The following is a 20212-nucleotide window of genomic DNA, read 5'->3' as shown; positions in this document are numbered from 1 at the left end:
CGCTCCCTGTGGTAAGTGTTCTTAGTGCTGGGTGAAGTGGTTTGGATTCTGACTCTTCTGCTTTTGTTTTTCATTGTTGCTTAAATCACAGGTTAGCTGCCCACATGATTAGTGGTTGTTTCTGGAAGTGGAATGTTTTGAGTTACTAGAATAATTATAATGACATTTGGAACGTGAGCACTGAAAAAAGATTTTGCCAAGTTATAATGCCTGTTTCTTCCCTCCCTACCCTGTTTGGATGTGAGGAATTTCTTGCTTACCTCTCAATTTGCAAAGAACAGTGTAGCCCTGAGGTTCAAGTTGAACTGTTGCCAGTGCGTCGAGTGAACAGTCTGCTGCTTTGATGCTTCTAGGTGGAAATGTCCTGCTGAACAGGGAGAAGACAGTTTTGTGGGTTAACTAACCGTGGGCCCTTCCTTATTTTTAAAATGGAAATGCTGCCCTGTTTAACTTGCAGAGTTCGTATGAATAAATGAGAAAATCCAGGTAAAACTTTTTTTTTTTTTTTTTTTTTTTTGCAAAATAGTTGCAAAATTTGGGTCTTTTTTTTTTTAGGGTATGAAATTAATCTTCTTAGGATCTTAGAAAATCTTGAGTACTTTATTTAGTTATCCTAAAGTTTAGTTTGAAGGAGTTTTCTATCATTTCATGGTATAAAGTTAATGATTGTCATTGAAAACAAGTAACAGGAACTTACCAAGCATAAATAAGAGAAAGAGAAGGAAAATATTCAAGACTGAGTCACTGAGTTGTGGGCACATAAATGTAACATTACCTGTGATGTGGTGACTGATTTCCTATACAGTTCTTTGGAACCTTAAACTGTAGGCTGTAGCTTTCACTGTTTATTAGTGTAGTAAAAAGAAATTATGAGGTTTAAGGACTTCATTTTAAGTTAATTAACAGCATAAAATTATGGTAGGATATGCTAAAATGCACGTGTCTTAGAGGGACAAAAAATTAATTGATTTTTGTATTATGTCCCAAAAGTTAATTCTGCTGTGGATAATTTGTTAAGTAAAGTATAGCGAGGTAATTGCTTTTTAAATTGTGATTGAGTCTAACCAACACAGACTAGTACTCTTTTGTCTTAGGAATAGGTACTAAAAGCTATCAAACTGACGTATTAAGTTGTTTTCTAAAAACAGCTAAAGATTGTCAGATAACATAAGTCTCTATTCCATATTCATTAGAAGTATTTTTCTTATGAAACCAGTAGATATCCATTTCAGAAGATGATAAAGTGCATAAAGTGTAGATTTGGTTTATATTGCTTTATTGAGCTCTAGTTTTAAATATGCAAGTGAGACACATATCTTAGGCCAGTTTACTTAAGTTCATTTAGTTCATTTTTATGAACAGATTTTTAAAAATGTATAGTTCTTTTACTTATTCATTTTTAAATATTCATTTCCTTTTTGACATTTATTATGATTCTTTATTTTTAATATTTTTTAATTTTTTTCTTGATCTTACTTGCCAGACTTTTCTGTATGATTAATCTTTTCAAAGACCTGGGTCTGGCTCTGTGATTGAGCTTGGGTCAGAATCACTGGCAGGGTTTGTTAAACAGAGACTGCTGCTGTGAGCAGACCCCTGCCCGCTGTTCCTAGGTGCTGACACAGTAACTCTGGGGCTGGTTCTGAGAATGTGACTTGCAGAAGGTTAGCTTAGGTAATGCTGGGCAGTGTGTCCTTGGCCTAGGCTTTGAAAACCTCTGTACTGTCTTAATTTTCTATCCTGATATTGCTTTTAAAAATGTTTTTCCTTTGGGTTTAACTTTTTGAGAACTTTTTCTTTGGAAAAATTTATCAGTTTTCAGCTTTCACCATCTCAATTCACCCGTCTTTCCCCCTTACCTTCCTTCCCTCTGCCCGCCCTTCCTTTTTCCTTCTTTCCTTAGCTCCTTTGCTTCATTTTTTTTCCCTTAGTGCTGGAGCATTTAAAAACAAATTCTATACATCATATTTCATTTATAATTTTCTAAAATAAAAGGAGCTTTAAAAATTGCTCTTCTGTCACCAGGATTAGTCCACGTCCCTAGTATCTGCAGATATGTAGTCCATGTTCTGTTTTCCTTGATTATGATTTCTTAAAGATGTGGATCTCCTGCCTAGTTACTTTGTAGAATTCATTCATGCCATTTTGCAGTTGGTGAGCTGTTATTTTCTAGATGAACAGTTAGGTCATCAGCAAATAAATAATTGGTTCATCAGTTCTTATCTAAAAATGTACCTCTCTATTTTTATTTATTTATTTTTATGAAAATACAGGGTCCCTCCAGATCAGTATGGATTAAGAGGTGTTAATGGGAATGTTCTGACATCTCTCTTAAGTGTACTGTTTGCTTGTTTGACAATCATGAAGACCACTCTGTTAATAGCAGCCGTGGATGGGAGAGAAGGGGAGGAGTAGGGAGGATAGGAAGGGCAGCAGAATAGAATAGACAATATGATTGACGTATGTACATTCCATGTATGTATTATATGTCAAAATGCATTCTACTGTCATGTATGACTAAAAATAAATAAATAAAAATTAAAAAAAAAAAAGCAGCCATGATGGTGAAAATGCTGTGACATCTTAGTCAAGTTTGGATGACAGGTCACTCCAACCTCTCGTCTTCATCCTCCGTATTAGCTTCCCTGAAACAGATGCCCAGCTACATTTCTGTTTGTCATTCTTGTTTCTCTGGTTCTTAGAATTGACAGTGTCCCTCACCACTCTGCACTTGAAAATATAAATATGGGAAGGGCCTAAGTCACTTGGCCTTTCTTAGAAACTGCCTGCTTTTCTTTATTTCTATTTCCACTAGGTTGTGTGGGAAGACATTTGTCTTCTGGGTTTCCTTTGTTTTAATTCAGCATGGAATGAGATGTCTGAGCATTTCTTACAGGGAACCTGGTCTCCTTATTTTACACCTGAGCAAACTGGGTCTCAGCGAGGCCAACTGATTTGCTCTGGAATATCTAACTTTGTAAGTGACAGCCTTAATCCAGGAACACTGAACTCCAGGCCACAGGAGTATTCTGTCTTCAGTGTTAAACACCGTACACCTACTACATTATAATTAAAGATGGAGTTTGTATATTATCTTGTCTGTTTATTAATGTAACGTATCAGACATTTATTGAATTTGCAGATGATTTTGACTTTAGAACATAGAATGATCTATCTCTTACAACTGTGGCTCTGGACACTTTCATTGTTATTCATGTGGCATTTTTATTTCTTCACATTTCATCTTTGATAAAGTGAGTTCCCATGTGTTTTCATTGGTCCTTACAGTTTAGTGTGGCAGGTGCAGGAACAGGTGCCTGATTCCTTCCCACCCTTTGGAGTGACCTACAGGAAATGAGTCCAGGGACAAATACGATGCTTTGTATGGAATGCCGGTTGCACATTAAAACTGTCTCTGTGTGTCCGATTTCAGGAATACTTTTTCAATCCAATGCATTGTTCCCTCTTGTGTCCCTTTTGGCCACTGTGTCGGATTCGGAGCCACTTCCCTAACCAGGCTACAGAAACATGTAGCATTCTGTGATTATCTGCTCTACAAATATTTTGGCAACAAATTCCTTTCTTTGGTTCTTAGCCATTTGGTATAAAAATGAGAAAAAAATGGCTTGTTCTTGGCTAGGGTCATCCTCTTACCTTCCTAGAGGTGCTCAGTTACATCAGTTACATTGCTACATGGGTCTTATCTAGTGGAGCAGAGCAGAATTCTTTGGTCATGTTATCACAATTTTTCTGGAAAGATGACATGTCTGCCAGGTTTTATGTTAAATCATTATACAGACCATATATTTTAATCTGCAAAAAAAAATGGTAAACAAATTTTAATTGTACTTGTGCAGGTATTTCATATAGTTAGTAGTGCCTCAGAATAGAATCAGTATTTTTATGTGCTTTATCTCTTAAGTTTTTGTAGCCAACAGGAATTTCATTTCTGATAGTCATAAAGCATATTTGACTACTTCATCTCTTAGTTTTTTGATTTCCACATAGAAACTCGAGGTAACAATAAATCATAATAATGGACAAAAACTTAAGTCATTCCAGCTGTTCTTAGTTCCCATTTAAAATTAGGACTTCTTAGTTAATCTCTGTATAGACACCTGACTGGTACATTCAGTAATGGACATATCAGGAGTCAGAACCTGTCTTTGTAACTTCCTGTGGAGTGGTATTCACCAGCTCTGTCATCAGAAGGAAAATGTCCTGGGATACCATTCCTGTGAATCATAGAAAATGGAATGAGTGGAATTCTGTAAAATGTGGTTGTTAGCCTCTTCTTCTTTCTCTTTCTCTCTGTCTCTCTCTCTCCTTCCTTCCTTCCTTCCTTCCTTCCTTCCTTCCTTCCTTCCTTCTTTCCTTTCTTCCCTCCCTCCCTCCCTCCCTCCCTCTCTCCCTCCCTCCCTCTCAAGACAGAGTCTTGCTCTGTTGCCCGGGCTAGTCTACAGCTTCTTTGCTCAAATGATCTCCTGCCTTGACCTGTGTCCTGGGATTTGTGGGCGAGTGCCACCTTGCCTGGTGGGCTTTTTCTCTCTGCCAGTTGATTGTGTTGATATCTTAGATTTGGGAGAAGTACCATGTGAGAATATGTGACTCCATTAAAATAAGGGAGATGGATTGTTTTGTTATTCTCCGTCATTGCCATGATCACAGTCTAGATCATTTTTAAAGAATGGGATTACTGGCTTGTTTTGTATTTTCTTCACTGGGCTCTAAGCTTGAACCGATCATGTGTGTTTCCTTCACTGCTGTATGTCTACTACGCAGGGCTCACTTTGACCCCTAACAAATGTTTGCTTAATACACATTGTACATGAACAGAATAATGAACGTTGATAAGCATTGGTTAATAAACATAGATAACTATTAGGCTCCATACCAATTCTACTAGTGAATAATGGTATAAGTAAGATAGTATGATGTCCCTTTTCCTAGATGTTTACATTAGAAACAAAACATGGAAATAATCATGGTCCACTGTGATCAGGACAGTACGGAGTCAGGATTTTTTCAGATCAGACTGAGGTTGGGGGCTGGGGCTTTAAGAGGGCAAAAAGCCGGTTTTGTTAGTTCTGGTTATATGTGAACACAGACTTGTGAGATACACTCCTTGTCACTTCTGGAGCCTGTCATCTTAAAAAAGAAGTCGATTTTAGCATTAAAATGCTTTAGTAAAATAACAAGCAGAGCCAACATTTTTGGAGTGCTTGTTGGGTGCCAGACATGGTCTCCTGAGGCCTGCATTTATGATTGGAGTGTGGTCTGCACCTTGTTCAGAATACAGGACCATTGCTATGCGTTTACTGAGCGGAAGATGTGGGTGGGTGGCAGCGTCACCATTAAGGTGCTGGTCTCACCTCTCTGCCCACCTCACTCCATGGTTCCAGGTTTTGGATCTGTCTTCTTTGTAAAATGAACCATGGGGTTTGGACTGAATTTGTTCCAAAACCGCCTCTGCCCTCATAATTCTATGCACTGGGAAGAGTGCTGGAAGCAGAAGAGGAGTGAAACCTTAGGTGGGATCTTCTTGGGAGGACCAGGAGACAACTGCTGAAGCAGCGGCAGCTTCTTGGCTTGCACCGGGACGTCCACCTTTGATGCCTACTTCTGGGGGAGAGGGCCAACCAGCCTGTAGATGTTTTTATTATCCTCTCTGCAACAGGCCTCCTTGTGAAGAATTTGCTCTGTGCAATCATTCAGTGCATTTCTCATGGGGAGGAGGGTTGTGCAGGGATACACAGGTGACAGTAGCAATACTGGCATTGCTTGATTAGATGTTTACATCTGTGAGGCCTGAAGTGAGCTAATGAAAAAAAAAAATCAGTCATAGGAAACACGTAAAGCAAATCGTAGAGTAGTTCCTCTTAGGGTCCATTCATTTCAGGGTACTGGGTCTTGAAGCATTCACTGAGTCCCAAGGAAGGGAAGAATGATTTCATTCAGGGGGAGGAAACCACACACCAGAGTACAGAGTACAGATTGCACGGCAGGAACGGGAAACTCGCGGTGCTTGGGCGTGCCTGGAATTTTGAACTTGATGAGATTAAACAAGAGGGGGAAAGTACAGATTTTTTTTTAAACTAATAATTGAGTTTTATTTGAGCTAATGCTTATACACAAAGAAACGTTTATAATGGTTTTGAGGTGAAGACTAGAGCTGTTTTTGTCCTGGGGTCCTGTGACTCATCATCTTCTTAATCTGCCACTTGTCCTCCTTTTCCTCCTTTTAAGATGCCAGGCCGTGGTCTCTTCACCAGTGAGGTAGTGACTACTTAAGTACCTGTTTTGAGTTAAATATTTTTAAATGATCATAGTTGAATGTGCTGTTCATATCCAAAGCTGTTTTAATGAGAAACAAGAAAAGTGCCTGTTGGGTTTTCATGTAAAAAAAATTAGATGGACGCTCTTGTTGTCTCTGTAGGATTTTGATGCTATTGGACAGCTTGCCTCGGCTCCAAAGATCTTTCTTTCTTTTTCCTCCATGCTCACTAGCTAGGGGACGTGATGGTTGACATCGCAAGCAACATCATGTTGGCTGATGAGCGGGTCCTGTGGCTGGCGCAGAGGGAAGCGAGAGCCTGCAGTCGGATTGTTCAGTGTCTACAGCGCATCGCTACCTACCGGCTCGCCAGTGGGGCTCATGTTTATTCAACAGTGAGTGTGACAGTATTTTAGACAAAAAATTCACTGTAGTGACTCTAACCCAAAAGACACAGGTCTCTTACTGGGTGCGCAGTTTCTGTTAATAGAATTTCCTTTTCTAAAATATTTTAAAAGCTGATTTTGCTTTTGAGTAATCAATTTCATTGGTAACTGGAGAGAACTCTGAAAATCTCTCATTTGAATGTTTAGCACCATGGAATCCACTGAAACCTGTTTCTACGAGGAAAGTAAGAGCGCTGTTGTAGTGTTCTATTGGCTCTTACCCACGGTCCATCGGAGCTAGGGAGCTAGTACTCTGTTCTGGGCCCTCAGGAATGTTTTGAGAGAATGCCTGATTGCTTGCCCAGACACTGGTCTCAGAAGAGCACTGGATACCCTCCAACACTTGTGAAGCAATTGGCATGATAATCACCCAGTTAAATAGTACTGAATTTTATCTTTGCTAACTTGAACTGTTTCAACTTCCTCTGTATTGCTTACTTTTTGTTCTAAAACTGTGAGAAGTGTGGTATGTTGTTCCTTTAGCAGTCTTATTCTGATGGCCCACGGTTTTCATTTTTTAACTCTTTGAATGGGTTCGTGTAGTGTTGAATATTCTACCCTTACAGCAGAGATTTTATGCAATTTTAAGATTATCACTTTTTCATTGATTTCTGAGACCATTTTTTATTGTACTGTGTTTTATTGTAATTTTTGCTCCTTTAAGATGAGGGTTACTCTCCTGAATAGTAAATAAAATAGAGGCTCACCTCTCCCTCACAGATCCATGACCTTACTTGAAACCAGCTTGTCACCTTACGTTTTCCCCAGCCCATTAAACCCAGTTTGAATACCATCCTTGGGCCTTCTTATCATTCAGCGGAGAGAACCTACTTCCTTCTTCTGAACCTCACCAGTTCTGAGAACTCCTGGGTGTAGTAAAGGTGATGGTGTGTATTTTTACCTGCCATTTCAACGTGTAAGATGAGTGTAGGAGTGACACATCTTACATAGTAGCAGTCCCTTCTACTTCCTGGGGAAGTGTTCTAAAATCGAAGTGAGTGTTTGAAACCACAGATAGTACCAAATCCTGTGTACGCTGTGTGTTTTCTTATACATCCATACTTAGGATAAGGTTTAATTTGTAAAACAGGCATGGTATCAGGCTAATAGTAAATAATAATAAAATAACAGTTATAATAATATATTCTGCTAAAAGTTATTTAAAATCTATGAATTATTTATTACTGGAAATTTCCATTTAATATTTTCTTTCTGACTGCAGTTGATTGAAGATAACTGAAATGGGGGAAAAATGGAACTATGAGTGGGGGGGCTGCTGTATTAAGAAAGGATATGGTGCCGGGGGTCTTGAAAGGAAGGTTTCTTTCTTTTAACTGAGGTTTCATGTGCTGATCATGGTTAGTGCTACTCATCAAAAACTCAGTTTTTTATTTGGAGCTTTGATCAATAAAAAATTGGAACACACATGATTTGTTAACTAACAGACTTTAATTATTAAGCTTTTCTGTGAGACAAAAGCTAATACAAACTTTGTTTACTCTTGAAAAATTTGAGAACCAATAATTATTTTTTGTCATATGTAGAAAATACTGTCCTTTGGAGTCAGTACCATGTGTGCCACACTTGCCAAATTCCTTCCTCCTCCTCACATTTTAGAATTTGTGTCTTCCTAATAGATTTTAAGCATCTCATACCAGAATCTCATGTTAAAAAAAAAAAAAAAAAAAAAAAAAAAAAAAGAAAAACACTGTCCTCATATAGGACATGAGGTGCTGCTTTGTTCCTGTGGTAGAGGTTCACCTAACACTCTCTAGGAAATGGAAAGATACCACATTGCCCTTGGTATTGGCAGTAGGTTCTGTCACATTGCTGGATTTGAACGTGCGGCTCATCAGCCTGGTACTTCTCGAGCCCCTTGTGGTGTGCTTCTGATGAATGTGTGATGCTTGGGTTCTGGCGGCTGTGGTATCAGCAGGTCCTACATTTTGGCAGAGACCCCAAGTTTAGCTTACTTTTGAGTCCCTTGAAAACTCTGGGGCAGGTGCCGTCTCTGTCAGGCAATTTTTCTAATCTGATCACTCTTAAATCTGTTTCTTTCCTACTCTTGGAACTAGCACCTCCCTTTCTTTTCTGAATAAACAGCTTTGGAGTGAATCTCTGTAAACCTAATGCAAAGAGTTAACTTGCCCTCTCTGGAAAGGGAAAAGGTGAATATGGTCTGAGATCTTGAACTTTCAGGTGCTGATTTCAAATCCTACTAGTTGCCTTCCATTTCCTCCCATGAAATAGTCATTAATGGTTTACTGATTTCTCTAGTTGATTTTTTTTTTTTAAATAGGATCTTCCATTTTGACTGTGTAGCTTTTCTTCCTGCAAAATACTTTTCAAATTAATTCTATTCTTTTTAAATTAGTTTACCTTTCTACAGTGCTGGGGATTGAACTCAGGACCTGTGCACACTAGGCAAGTCCTCTTCTACTGAACCCCCAGCCTGCAAACTATAATTTTTAATTGACTTCTCATTTATAGCTGATTTCCTGTAAGGTATAGCTTATTTTCCTTGTCATTGATCATCTTTCCATTTTAGGACTTTTTTGTTGTTTTGTTCCATCGCCTTTTAAATTTTGTCCGGTTTTCCACATATTTTTTGTTTAATGAGAACTTGTGCTTTTTAGTTTGGCTTATACGTACAGTGTTTTGTGTTTGAAAAGTCTTGGAAAGTGCTTTTCTTCCAGATTATAACTCTTTCATAACTCCTGTTTTGGTTGGTTTTTGAAGTATTCACCCAATATTGCTCTGGAGGCTTACGTCATCAAGGCCGCTGGCTTCACCGGGATGACCTGCACCGTGTTCCAGAAGGTGGCAGCTTCCGACCGCACAGGACTTTCTGATTATGGGAGGCGGGATCCAGATGGGAACCTAGACAAGCAGCTGAGCTTCAAGTGCAACGTTTCAAATACGTTTTCAAGTCTGGCACTAAAGGTAGGTTACATTCTCTAATTGCTATTCACATTAGTTTAGAACAAAGTCTTTTGCTTTGCAAAATAACCTTATTAAAAGTGCTTTTGGCTATGTCCCTCATTATGGATCAGCATCCGCTTATCAGAACATTTGGCCTTTGGTTTTTTGGGATTGGTTAACTTCGCTTAGCACGATATTCTTCAACACCATGATTTTATTCTCTTTTAAAGCTGAATAATATTCCATTGTGTATATATACCACAGTTTCTTTATCCATTCACCTACTGAAGGGCATCTAAGTTGGTTCCATAGTTTAGCTATTGTGAATTGAGCTGCTATAAACATTGATGTGGCTGTGTTACTATAGTATGCTTATTTTAGGTCCTTTGGGTATAGACCGAAGAGTGGGACAGCTGGGTCAAATGGTGGTTCCATTCCAAGTTTTCTAAGGAATCTCCATACTGTTTTCCAGATTGGTTGCATCAATTTGCAGTTCCACCAGCAATGAATGAGCGTGCCTTTTCCCCCACATCCTTGCCAACATTTATTGTTCTCTGTATTTTTGATAAAAGTGGTTTTTGGAGGGGGTGGGGGAGAAGTATGGGGGTATTGTGGGGTTTTTTAAAAGGAAATTTATACCATGAAGAGCCTCATAATGACTTTCTTGGACCTTAAGCATTTTTGTCTTGGACTCCCCATTCTCTACACAAAAATAACAAAAGTTACATTTTATGACTGCAATACGATAAAAACAAATATATTAAAACAATTTCTTTTACCTAAAAGTTTTTTTTTTGATCCTCATTAAGACACTAAAACATTTTTATGGACCCCTACAAATATGTGGGTCCTTACCAAAGAGAAGTCAGCCTTGAGGCCAGGCATTTAATCAGGCAAGGTGAATATCAAGATTTTTGGCAAAGAACTGAAAATATGTATATATATTTTCATTATATATATATATATACACACACACACACATATATCTCAATGTCTCATTTTTATTGATTTTTAAAAAAAAAATGGGCATATAGATGTGTTTCACTAAGCCACATTGAATTAAGTAGCTGAAGGCAGAAGTTCAGTTCCCTAATGGAGCAACATTTTCATTTAGCTTTTTGTGGTCATGTGCTAATATATTCTCTGTGATTTTTAATTACTCAGAACTTCTTTTCTGGTTTGTTCCTGACTGGCATTATAAACAGTATTCTAGACATTTTGTTTTGGGTACCAGGGATTGAACTTGGGGGCACTAGACCACTGAGCCCCATCCCCAGTTGTATTTTGTATTATAGTTAGAGCAGGGTCTTGCTGAGTTGCTTAGCACCTCACTTTTTTGCTGAGGCTGGCTTTGAGCTCACAATCCTTCTGCCTCAGCCTCCCGAGCTGCTGGGGTTACAGGTGTGCACCACTGCCCCCAGTTCTAGTCATTTTAATGGCTTTACAAAAATCAATCAAATATATTCTGGTGCCTATTATGTGTGAATGGATGAATGCATAATCAGTGTATTCTGTCAAACTCTACCCTGGTGACTTCCATAAAGAGAGCTCATTTGCCAAATTTACAAATATCACAACTCACCAAGATAACCTCAACAAGTCTGATAATATAATATTTATTTGGTACCAGATACCCAGGAAAATGGGCAAGATTCTTCTGCTACTTTTGGCTCTGAGAATACTTGATGTGCCCAGCCTTACACTGTAGACCTGCTCAATTTTCTGTGTTGCATCATTTATTGGTAAAAATAAACCACAGAAGGCGTAGGAATAGCAAGACACACAAGGGCATGTGCTTTTGAGGAGCCTTAAAAGTGATGAACCTTCTGTCGTAGACGATCACGGCTGGTAGAAAGGGCTTAAAAATGATGCGGCTGTACGTTTCGTCGGCTTCACGGCCTACACCTCTGTGTAAGGAGGGTTTCTGCCCTCTAAAGCAGAAAGCTTTAAATGAATACTCTCAGATTTTCCAATTTCATGTTCTGTCTTTTTAAAGATCATCCTGTGACCAGAGCAAGAATACACTACATTATTATTCATGCTTCATAGATGGACATCATTACACTGAATGGAAAAGGAACATATCTTCCATGAAATAAAATTAGTTAACAGTTTTAACATCAGCAGCACCAAATGTACTTAAGCTTTAGCACTTTGACAGAGGACTTTCTTCACATTTTAAACTTTAATGCTAGAGCAGTTTTTATTCTTCCTGTGCATACTTTTTTTAATCCCTTGAATATACTAACTAGACAATTTGAACAACCAGCAATTGATTACATTACCCTTAAATGGATCCTATGAAGTTAAACCCATAAAGAAGATATTTTTATTCTTTTACATATTTTTTAAGAGGATGTTTGAGTTGGCAGTAGATGTCCCAAGTGATTTGCCTCCTGCATGTTTTGACTTTCTGTGCTTTCCTGAAGGCTCCCTCCTAGCCAGGTTTGGATTCCCATCCTCTGTAGATTCAAACTCATTGTAAGGTTAAAAATATCCCAAGTTGAACATATATTGATGGCACCTGACCTCCCAGACACCATAGTTTAGCAACACAGAATACTCGAGTCTCAGTCGTTGAGCCTTGTGAGCTCACGGCTGCCTGGGGGCTGTGGTTTGCTACTGCCCTGTGTTGTGAGAAAATATATCACTAACACATGTCACTAACCTGGATAAAGCTCAAAAATCAAAGTGTGGTTCCTGCTGAATGTGTTTCTGTTTGTTGAAAAATTATATGTTGACCCATCCTAAGTCAAGTTCCACCTGTATTGCCCAAACTATCATAAATTCCCTAACTATTGAAGATTCCTGTTTGGTTTTGGTACTATAGGCCATTCCATACAAATCCATGACTCGTGTAGGTTTGTCTACCTGGGGGCACTATTAATCAGCCAGCATGTGCCAATGTAACCCTGCCATTTGGTAAATAAAATAACTGAAATACCTTCCTACCATTTAGCAAATAGTGGCTGCTTCCATCCCCTGAATGCCTCTTGGCCCTCTGTGAGGACCACCATGTAGACCGTCCTTCCCATATCCTGCAGCTGGTACCTGCAGAGCAGGGGGCACCTAACAGTGTCCCCCTCCATGGAGCCTGTTCTGACAGTGCCTGTGCCATCTCAGGTTGTTGACATTTGTGAGCATTGTCACCAGATCTGGCTGGAAGGGAAGTCAGCCTCAGTCAACCCTTCATAACATCCGTCTCGGAGGTGTCTGCTGGGTGACTTTCTCACTCCACATTAGTGCTCTTGCTCATATCTCCTCCTGCCTGCTCTTCCCTCTGCCCAGTGACAGCAGACTTCTGTTTTCTTTCCCAACCGCCTATCCATGTTGGGTGCAGGCACCCCCTGATTTTTCTCCTGGAGTCCCCTGCTTCTCCCCTCCCTTCCTAGCTCCATGATTATGTTTAAAGACCCTTCAGAAATGTCTCGTCCGTGAAGTCTGACACCCTCTGATCAGTCTTCTCCTGCCTCACCTGCAGGTCCTCTGTTTCCCCTCACTTTTCAGTAATGCTGCCCATCTCTGTCATCATGTACCACTCATGGGTCACGGTGGGCTGTTCGGGGGCAGAGCTATGCTTGGGTCACTGTGAACCTAGTGCCCCGCCTTGTAGTATCCCATTGGAGGTGGAGGTGCCTGGTCCTTGACTCTTGCCAATAGCATCAGTCAAATCTATTCTGACATTTTTCTTATCAAAATGATCCCCTTCACTGTTGATTCCATAATTCACATATGAGCCTAATAAACTCATGTCTTTCCAGTAAACTGCCAAGGGCTTTTTAGCCGTTAGCAAGTGTTTGAGCTCAGCTATAATCTAGCCAGCAGGAGCTGATTCTTCCTAATTTACTTGACCAGAATTGAGAAGTCAGTTTTTCTTTACACGTCCAAGAGCGCTCTCGTCCTGTCCTGTGAGTTTTCAGAGCAGTCATTCTGGGTCTTCATGCTGTTTTCACCCTAGGACTCTGTACAAATGGCACCTTCCTTCTCTTCCCTAGGCAGAGCTAATCATTGCCTGTGAATCCCCTGGGGCTTTGTTCATTCCCCAGAGTAGTTCTAAGGCAGCATAATGATTGATAGTGAAGCCTATGATATGGCAACTAAGAGTGTGGTCTCTCCAGCCAGGCAGCCTGGGTTGCTGTTCTCTTCCCCCCCAGTTAACAGCTGTGCAAACTTGGGAAAAGTATCTTAACCTTTCTGAATGTCAGTTCTTTATCTGTTTCATGGGGGATTATGTAATGGTACTTAAGGAGTTACTGAAAAGATTAATGAGGTAAATGTGCAGACATTCACAATGGTACTTGGCACAGAATAATCACTCAATAAGTATTGGCTCATATTGTTTTGTACTTGTTGCCATCCAACATTCATATTCTAAAAAGATGACCAAGGACCACAGCTTCTTTCATTGTATGTCTTTAGGTTCTGCACAGTGTCAGGCACAGAGTAGCTCAATATCTAACAGCTGCAGTTGAATACAATTAACAGTGGACTTAATTAACAAAGAAAGTCAGCTAAACGTTCTAAAGGCAAACATAATCCCTGTTAATCTATAGCAGTGAGGAAATTGAAAGGTGATAGGCAGCTAATACCTAGTAGCTACACACAAGAAAATGATTCAGATAGGTCATAATTCCTATTGTTTGAAAGTGAGTAAGTAGAAAAAAAAAACTTGGGTAAATTAGTATATTATTGTTTGGCATCTGATGGTTTTGACCCATTCTGACTTTAGTCATGGAATGCTATAGATTTTAATAAGATTTCTGAAAATTTTAATGAGATTTCTGCAAATTTTAAAGTATCAATTATGAAGTAGAGGAAATCCTGATTCTTTCTCAAGGAAAGATTTCTGTGTTTGAGTTGTCATCCTTGATATCACTTATTTTCTTTTTAGCTTAATGTCATTTTCTTTTTAGTTTAGCAAATAGGAAGAGCTCCGTGGTAACATTCATTTCATATATGTGTTCCTATTTCATCAATTTTTAAAGATAATACTAAACCAGATCGTAGAAGTTGGATCATGATGAAGGTCCACCTTATTGGTGAGTTGATCGCTTCCAGGCATTTCCTCTCTCCACCTCTTCCACCCTGTCCAGGTTATGACGACAGGAATACCATCCCCCATTCTGCAGCCTTGGTGCTGGTCAGAGTCAGGGTCCCCTTGGGCCTCACCGCCATTTGTTAGATGCTCAGCTGTGTTCAGCAGGTGAGACTCAGGTTAGCCCAAGGGGAGCTTCTACATGCTATCCCTGGGACACAGATCCCATCATCATGTTTCAGATCACAAGTTCTTCTCATGACACATGGTCTTTCATCATGTTTTATTTATTTATTAACTGTAGTTCCTGTGTTATACCTACCTCATTATTGTAATCCATACATTTAAAAAATAAATATATAATTAGTTACATGAAATTAAACTTTGTGTTCTATGCCTTTAGGTCAAGAGACTTTTGTATAATCATAGTAACTATAACAAACTAAATAAGTGTTCTTTCTTTGATTAGATTTGTAAGACTTCTTTAAAAGAAATGTGTCAGTTTTACATTCCTACCATAAAAATCTAAACATAATTGATAGAGGTGAGGTTCACTTTATCAAAAACCCATAGAAGACCCTTTCTCCATTCCAGAGAACCTCTGACTATTGTTTAGTAATATCTTTATTGGACTTGGAAAGAGATTTTAGAAAGCGTTTAAGTGTATAACAGCCATGGATATGTAGCTATTAATATTTGTTTTGTTGTTGTTTGGAGTTGGGTTTGCAAGTTAAACTTGTGGAGAAGACCTTTCTTGTCTTATAGAAAGTATTCATGTTTTCCTTCTGTAGCTTTCTCTTAGAACCTGCTAGGTATTACTTTTTAAGAATAATTTCAATTTATCATTATTAATTCTTTCTCCAATAACTATGCTTTGTTTTCAAGTCATTTTGTGGTCTATTCTAAGAATTTATTACCAAGTAGAACTATTTTATGATTTAGAGTACTTAATTTTTAATGAATATGCATTATGTAACATTTTACTAGGATTTTGAACTTCTAATCTGTTTTTCTTCTTCATATGCCCATTATATACTTCAGAGAAATTTGTATACTTTATAGAAATTCACTAGATTAGCAAATGAATTTATAATTAAACTTTCTTCCTCCATCAGGATGTATTTGTTAGAAGCCTCTGTGTTTTTTCTTAGGCAAAATATTTCTGGCAAATATTTTTCTTGGCAATTTAAATTTAAAAATAATATTTAAACTTATAAGACATATTCTCCAACAGACACTTTCAGACATCTGCTCAACTTGACGTTGTTGCAAAATAATTCTGTAGTCGATCATTTGCCTCAGTGGAATCCTTTTTGAAAGAACAAACCTGACTTTGTTCATGCCATAAACAGCTGTTTTTGTCAGATACCAATGCCAGGAAGCATTAATGTTGGGATCCAGAAATGAGCATTACTGTCCTCAGAAATCCTCCTAGATGGGCTCGTGCAGCAGAGAATGAGTTCGCACTGAATCTGCAGTACTTGGTTGTGACACGGATGTGCACAGAATGCTCCAAGTCCAGAGAGGGTGCAGCCAGCTATAAAAGCCGACTACTTCCTGCAAAGACGTGCTTCATCGTCCAAAGAAGCCCAGTGTGAAGGACCCCACGTAAAGTCCTGGGTAGATCCTGGCCGCCCATCTCCCTTAAGCAAGAATTAACCTTGCTAAAAATCAAACCAGATAAACTCAAGAGTTTGTCAGAACAGGAGAGCATTTCGTTCATGCCCAGTAGAGTCAGGGAGCAGAGGGGAGCTCTGAATGGAGAATTTTGTGGTTGGGTTACCAGTGTGCTGGAAGATTGGTAGGAGATGAGTCTGAGCAGCAGGTCTGGGTCACATTGTTTGCCATACTTGGGATTTGGGAGCAGTGCATGGTGACTTTGCAGGCCAAGGTGCTGTTTAAACTGGAAATCCTGTTGGTGCTTTGAGCATTGGTTTGGAGGGAGGGAGATCAGTGGCCAGGAGAAAGACTTGGTAGTAAATTTTTAAAATAGAGAATTTTTAAAAAGATAGTTAATTGCTAGCCTCTTTGGTGTCTGGGCTTTTTATATTGAATGCTGAATAGTTTAAAATCTCCAGTAAAGAAATCAGAAAAACATTCCATAATCAGTCAGCATCTTCAGTTGTTTTTATCCGTTACTTTGTTTTTCCAAGTATGTTCTTAGAGTCAAGAAAAGGGGTGCTGTAAGAAGAGTTTGCTGAATTTAAACTTATGTTTGTAAAATGTCATTCTTTTGTTGTTTGAGTGGTTGAGTCTGGCATAAGCCGCCTTAAGTTCCGTAAGCCTACATTAGCTATACTCACGTTCAGGGTGCACAACCTTGTCCTTAGTTTTTACTGTACTTTGCCAGACATGGCAAAATTGCCATGAGGAGTGGCTCTGAGGTCCTCGGTCTGTTTTAATGCTCTCTGCTTCAGCAATGTGTGCTCTTGTGGGAAAATTAACTTTGTAATTTGAAATGATTCCCTTGTTTACTTCTTAAACTCTTTAACATGGAGTTTGAATTTCTCTGTGTTTTATGCTCTTTTGGTCTGGGCTGCCTTGGTTTGCTTAGCTTATCAGTTGTTGTAACTATGAGATTTTGGATATACAACTTTAAAAAACATTCAACATGTATTTAGAAGACTTTCATTAACTATCTGACCTTTATCTCTTTTCTGCATATGAAGATGGAAACCTCGCTTCTGGTTTTTTTTTTTGCTTTTGTTTATTTTTTCATGTATTTTTTTTTTTCTTCAGAATACTATTGTGGAGGCTTCTATTCAGCTTCCCCCTTCCCTTTTCTCACCAAAGCCAAAAAGAGAGGTTAGATCACCCGATGACTCTCTCTACAAGCTTCAACTCATTGCATTCCGTAATGGGAAGCTCTTTCCAGCCACTGGAAATTCAACCAACTTGGCTGACGATGGGAAGCGGCGCACAGTGGTCACCCCTGTGATTCTCACCAAGATAGGTTCGTATGTGGCATATGCTACCTTGTGCTCACTGGACAGTGTGGCTTTATTGTTCATTGTTCCTAAAAACTGCTTATTTTCGTTCCTTCTCATTTTAATGAGTCACTAGCGAAAGAAAGATCTTGCAGAGTACCCATTAGTGTATACACTGACATTTAGTTCTTTATGAAGTTTGTTTAAAAAATATTGTTATTTCCCATTTTCTCCAGATGGTGTGAATGTAGATACCCACCACGTCCCTGTTAATGTGACACTGCGTCGCATCGCACATGGAGCAGATGCCATTGCAGCCCAGTGGGATTTTGATTTGCTGAATGGACAAGGAGGCTGGAAGTCAGATGGGTGCCGTATACTCTACTCAGATGAAAATATCACTACAATTCAGTGCTACTCCCTCAGTAACTACGCAGTTTTAATGGTATGGCAGTTGTTAACTTTATGCATAAATACTAAGTATTCTAATTTCTTCCTGCGCATAATTAAGCCTAAACAAAGGTTGTTTTTTTTTTTTTTAATTTTTAACATAAATTGCTTTCTTTAATTATGTAAGGGGTGATGTTTGGTGTAATTCTCATTTTAAAGTGAAATGTAGTTACTGCCAAATGAAAGGTATGGGAATAGTCTTTGGAATTTCCAGTGAACATCGTGAGTTCAGCTAGACTTTGACCTTCTCAAAACCCAGAGAGATCCTGGGTGTAGGCAGTCCAGCTCTGTCAACCAAAATGATTTCTCTGCCCAAGGATAGGATGCACACAGTGAAAGAAAGGCTTCCTGCTCTGCCTCTCTAATGCCACTACACACAGTCATCATTAAACTCCTTTTGAATTCAGAATGGTGATACTTTGAGTTTTGCACCTACAAGCGACAGTATTGACATAGTGTCTTTTCAGTTTTAATGCCAATCAATCTAATGTTGTTTGCTATTATTTACTGTAGTTAACAACTATTAATCTTTTTGGTTAAAGTAACATATTAGTGTACAGGAGAAGGTATTTTTAATAATGAGATATTTGGATCTGATTCCTGAGCAGATAATTATGAAATTAACCATGCTAGTTGTTATTTTATGCTGTAATTATTATATGATGCTAACATCGTGGAGTGTGTTGAGAGTTCAATGGAAGGAATTATTGACAAGTCTGAAAGACATTTCTCAGAAATGGCTTGAGGTTAGCCTAGGGGATGAGGACTTCTACATATTTATCTAATTTCAACTGTGAATCTGGAATCTAGAAAGTATTTTATCAATACTCCATAATCTTGAAATGTGATGTTTTATGAGTTTTTTGTTTTTTAAAAATAACAATATAGGATTTTCTACTAGAAATGATCTTAAAGCCAGCCTGGATTATATTAAAATTTGCTTAATACTTTTTCTTTGCTTCTCAACTTCCTCTCCCTTGTCCAGCACACCAGCCAAGCATAAGTGAATAATAGATAGATTATCTTTTCAATCAGTGAAGAGTTTGTACAACTGTACTTGAGCGTGTACGTTCTTGTGCCCAGTTGGCAGTGGCTGGAGTCTGCATAGTTAGATGCAGCTGGATCTGCTTGAGGGGTTCTTCCTCTTGGGCTTAAAGTGAGTGTTGATAGTTCCTGATTCTCTTCACAAGTGCAAGATGTCTGATTGCACCAAGTCTGGCTTCTGTAAGTTCACATTTTATTATTTTGTAGGCACCTTTTAAGTTAAAGCATGAAGCATCAGTTAAAGGGTGAGATAGTTTTTCAGATTAAGTGCTTTCTAGTTCAGGTTTAGAGTATAAGATAATCTGAAACTCTGATATACTGAAGGAGAAACAACTTTGTCTTAAATGTATATGTTAACCAGGAAGAACTGAGGAAAATAAATGAAATACAAAATTAAAAAAAAAAAAAGGACATTTTCTAAGCTTCACTTTGCTACTGCACCATGTGAAACTTTTATTTTTATTTAATCTAATACCAGTTTAAAGCATCTATTTTTGAACTTCCTAGCTGTTCTTCTCAATTATTTAAATTAATATAATCCTTTTCTAGAAGGAATAAGTTATTCTTTTATCTTTCAGACTTTTAATCTTTTAAAATGTAAGACAATTATTTAAAGCTAAAATACAGTACTAAGATTTTTTCTGTTTTCAAATATCCTCTTCCTTTTCTTAGAGGTAACTGTGCCACCTAGAGGCAGAAAAGTGAAGTGCATCTGAAATTGTTGACAGTTATAATAAAGTTAGTGAGTGTATGGGAATTTTAGAGGTGCTAGTTAAATATGGAGGCAAAGTTAGTGAAATTATAACCCATTTAAAGTAATTAAAGTTATTTTCAAAAATAATTACTTAAAAAGTAGGAAATATTGGGCTGGGGATGTGGCTCAAGCGGTGGTGCGCCCGCCTGGAATGCGTGCGGCCCGGGTTCGATCCTCAGCACCACATACAAACAAAGATGTTGTGTCCGCCAATAACTAATAAATAAATAAATATTTAAAAAAAAAGTAGGAAATAATCTTTTTTTCTTCTAAACTTTTTAAATAATAAAATTCTGTATTTCTTGAATACTATCTTAAATGTATCTTTTTATGTAGAAGTCTAAATCCCTATCTTGGGAG

At 38.4% G+C, this 20212-nt stretch overlaps 1 protein-coding gene across 1 annotated transcript in view; it reads left to right on the top strand.

The window, feature by feature from the left end:
* ADGRA3 (adhesion G protein-coupled receptor A3) overlaps window positions 1–20212 on the top strand; it is a 105379-nt gene that overhangs the window by 63785 nt on the left and 21382 nt on the right. Inside the window, exons 11-14 of the mRNA XM_081303145.1 lie at window positions 6508–6669; window positions 9460–9663; window positions 17417–17630; window positions 17841–18049. Of these exons, the coding sequence (XP_081159271.1) occupies window positions 6508–6669; window positions 9460–9663; window positions 17417–17630; window positions 17841–18049 (789 nt within the window). The remainder of the gene's footprint in view (window positions 1–6507; window positions 6670–9459; window positions 9664–17416; window positions 17631–17840; window positions 18050–20212) is intronic.

The sequence above is a fragment of the Spermophilus citellus genome (genome assembly GCF_964194105.1).
Source record: "Spermophilus citellus genome assembly, chromosome: 8".
NCBI classification, from domain to species: Eukaryota; Metazoa; Chordata; class Mammalia; order Rodentia; family Sciuridae; genus Spermophilus; species Spermophilus citellus.
This window is presented reverse-complemented; position numbering and strand designations above follow the sequence as displayed.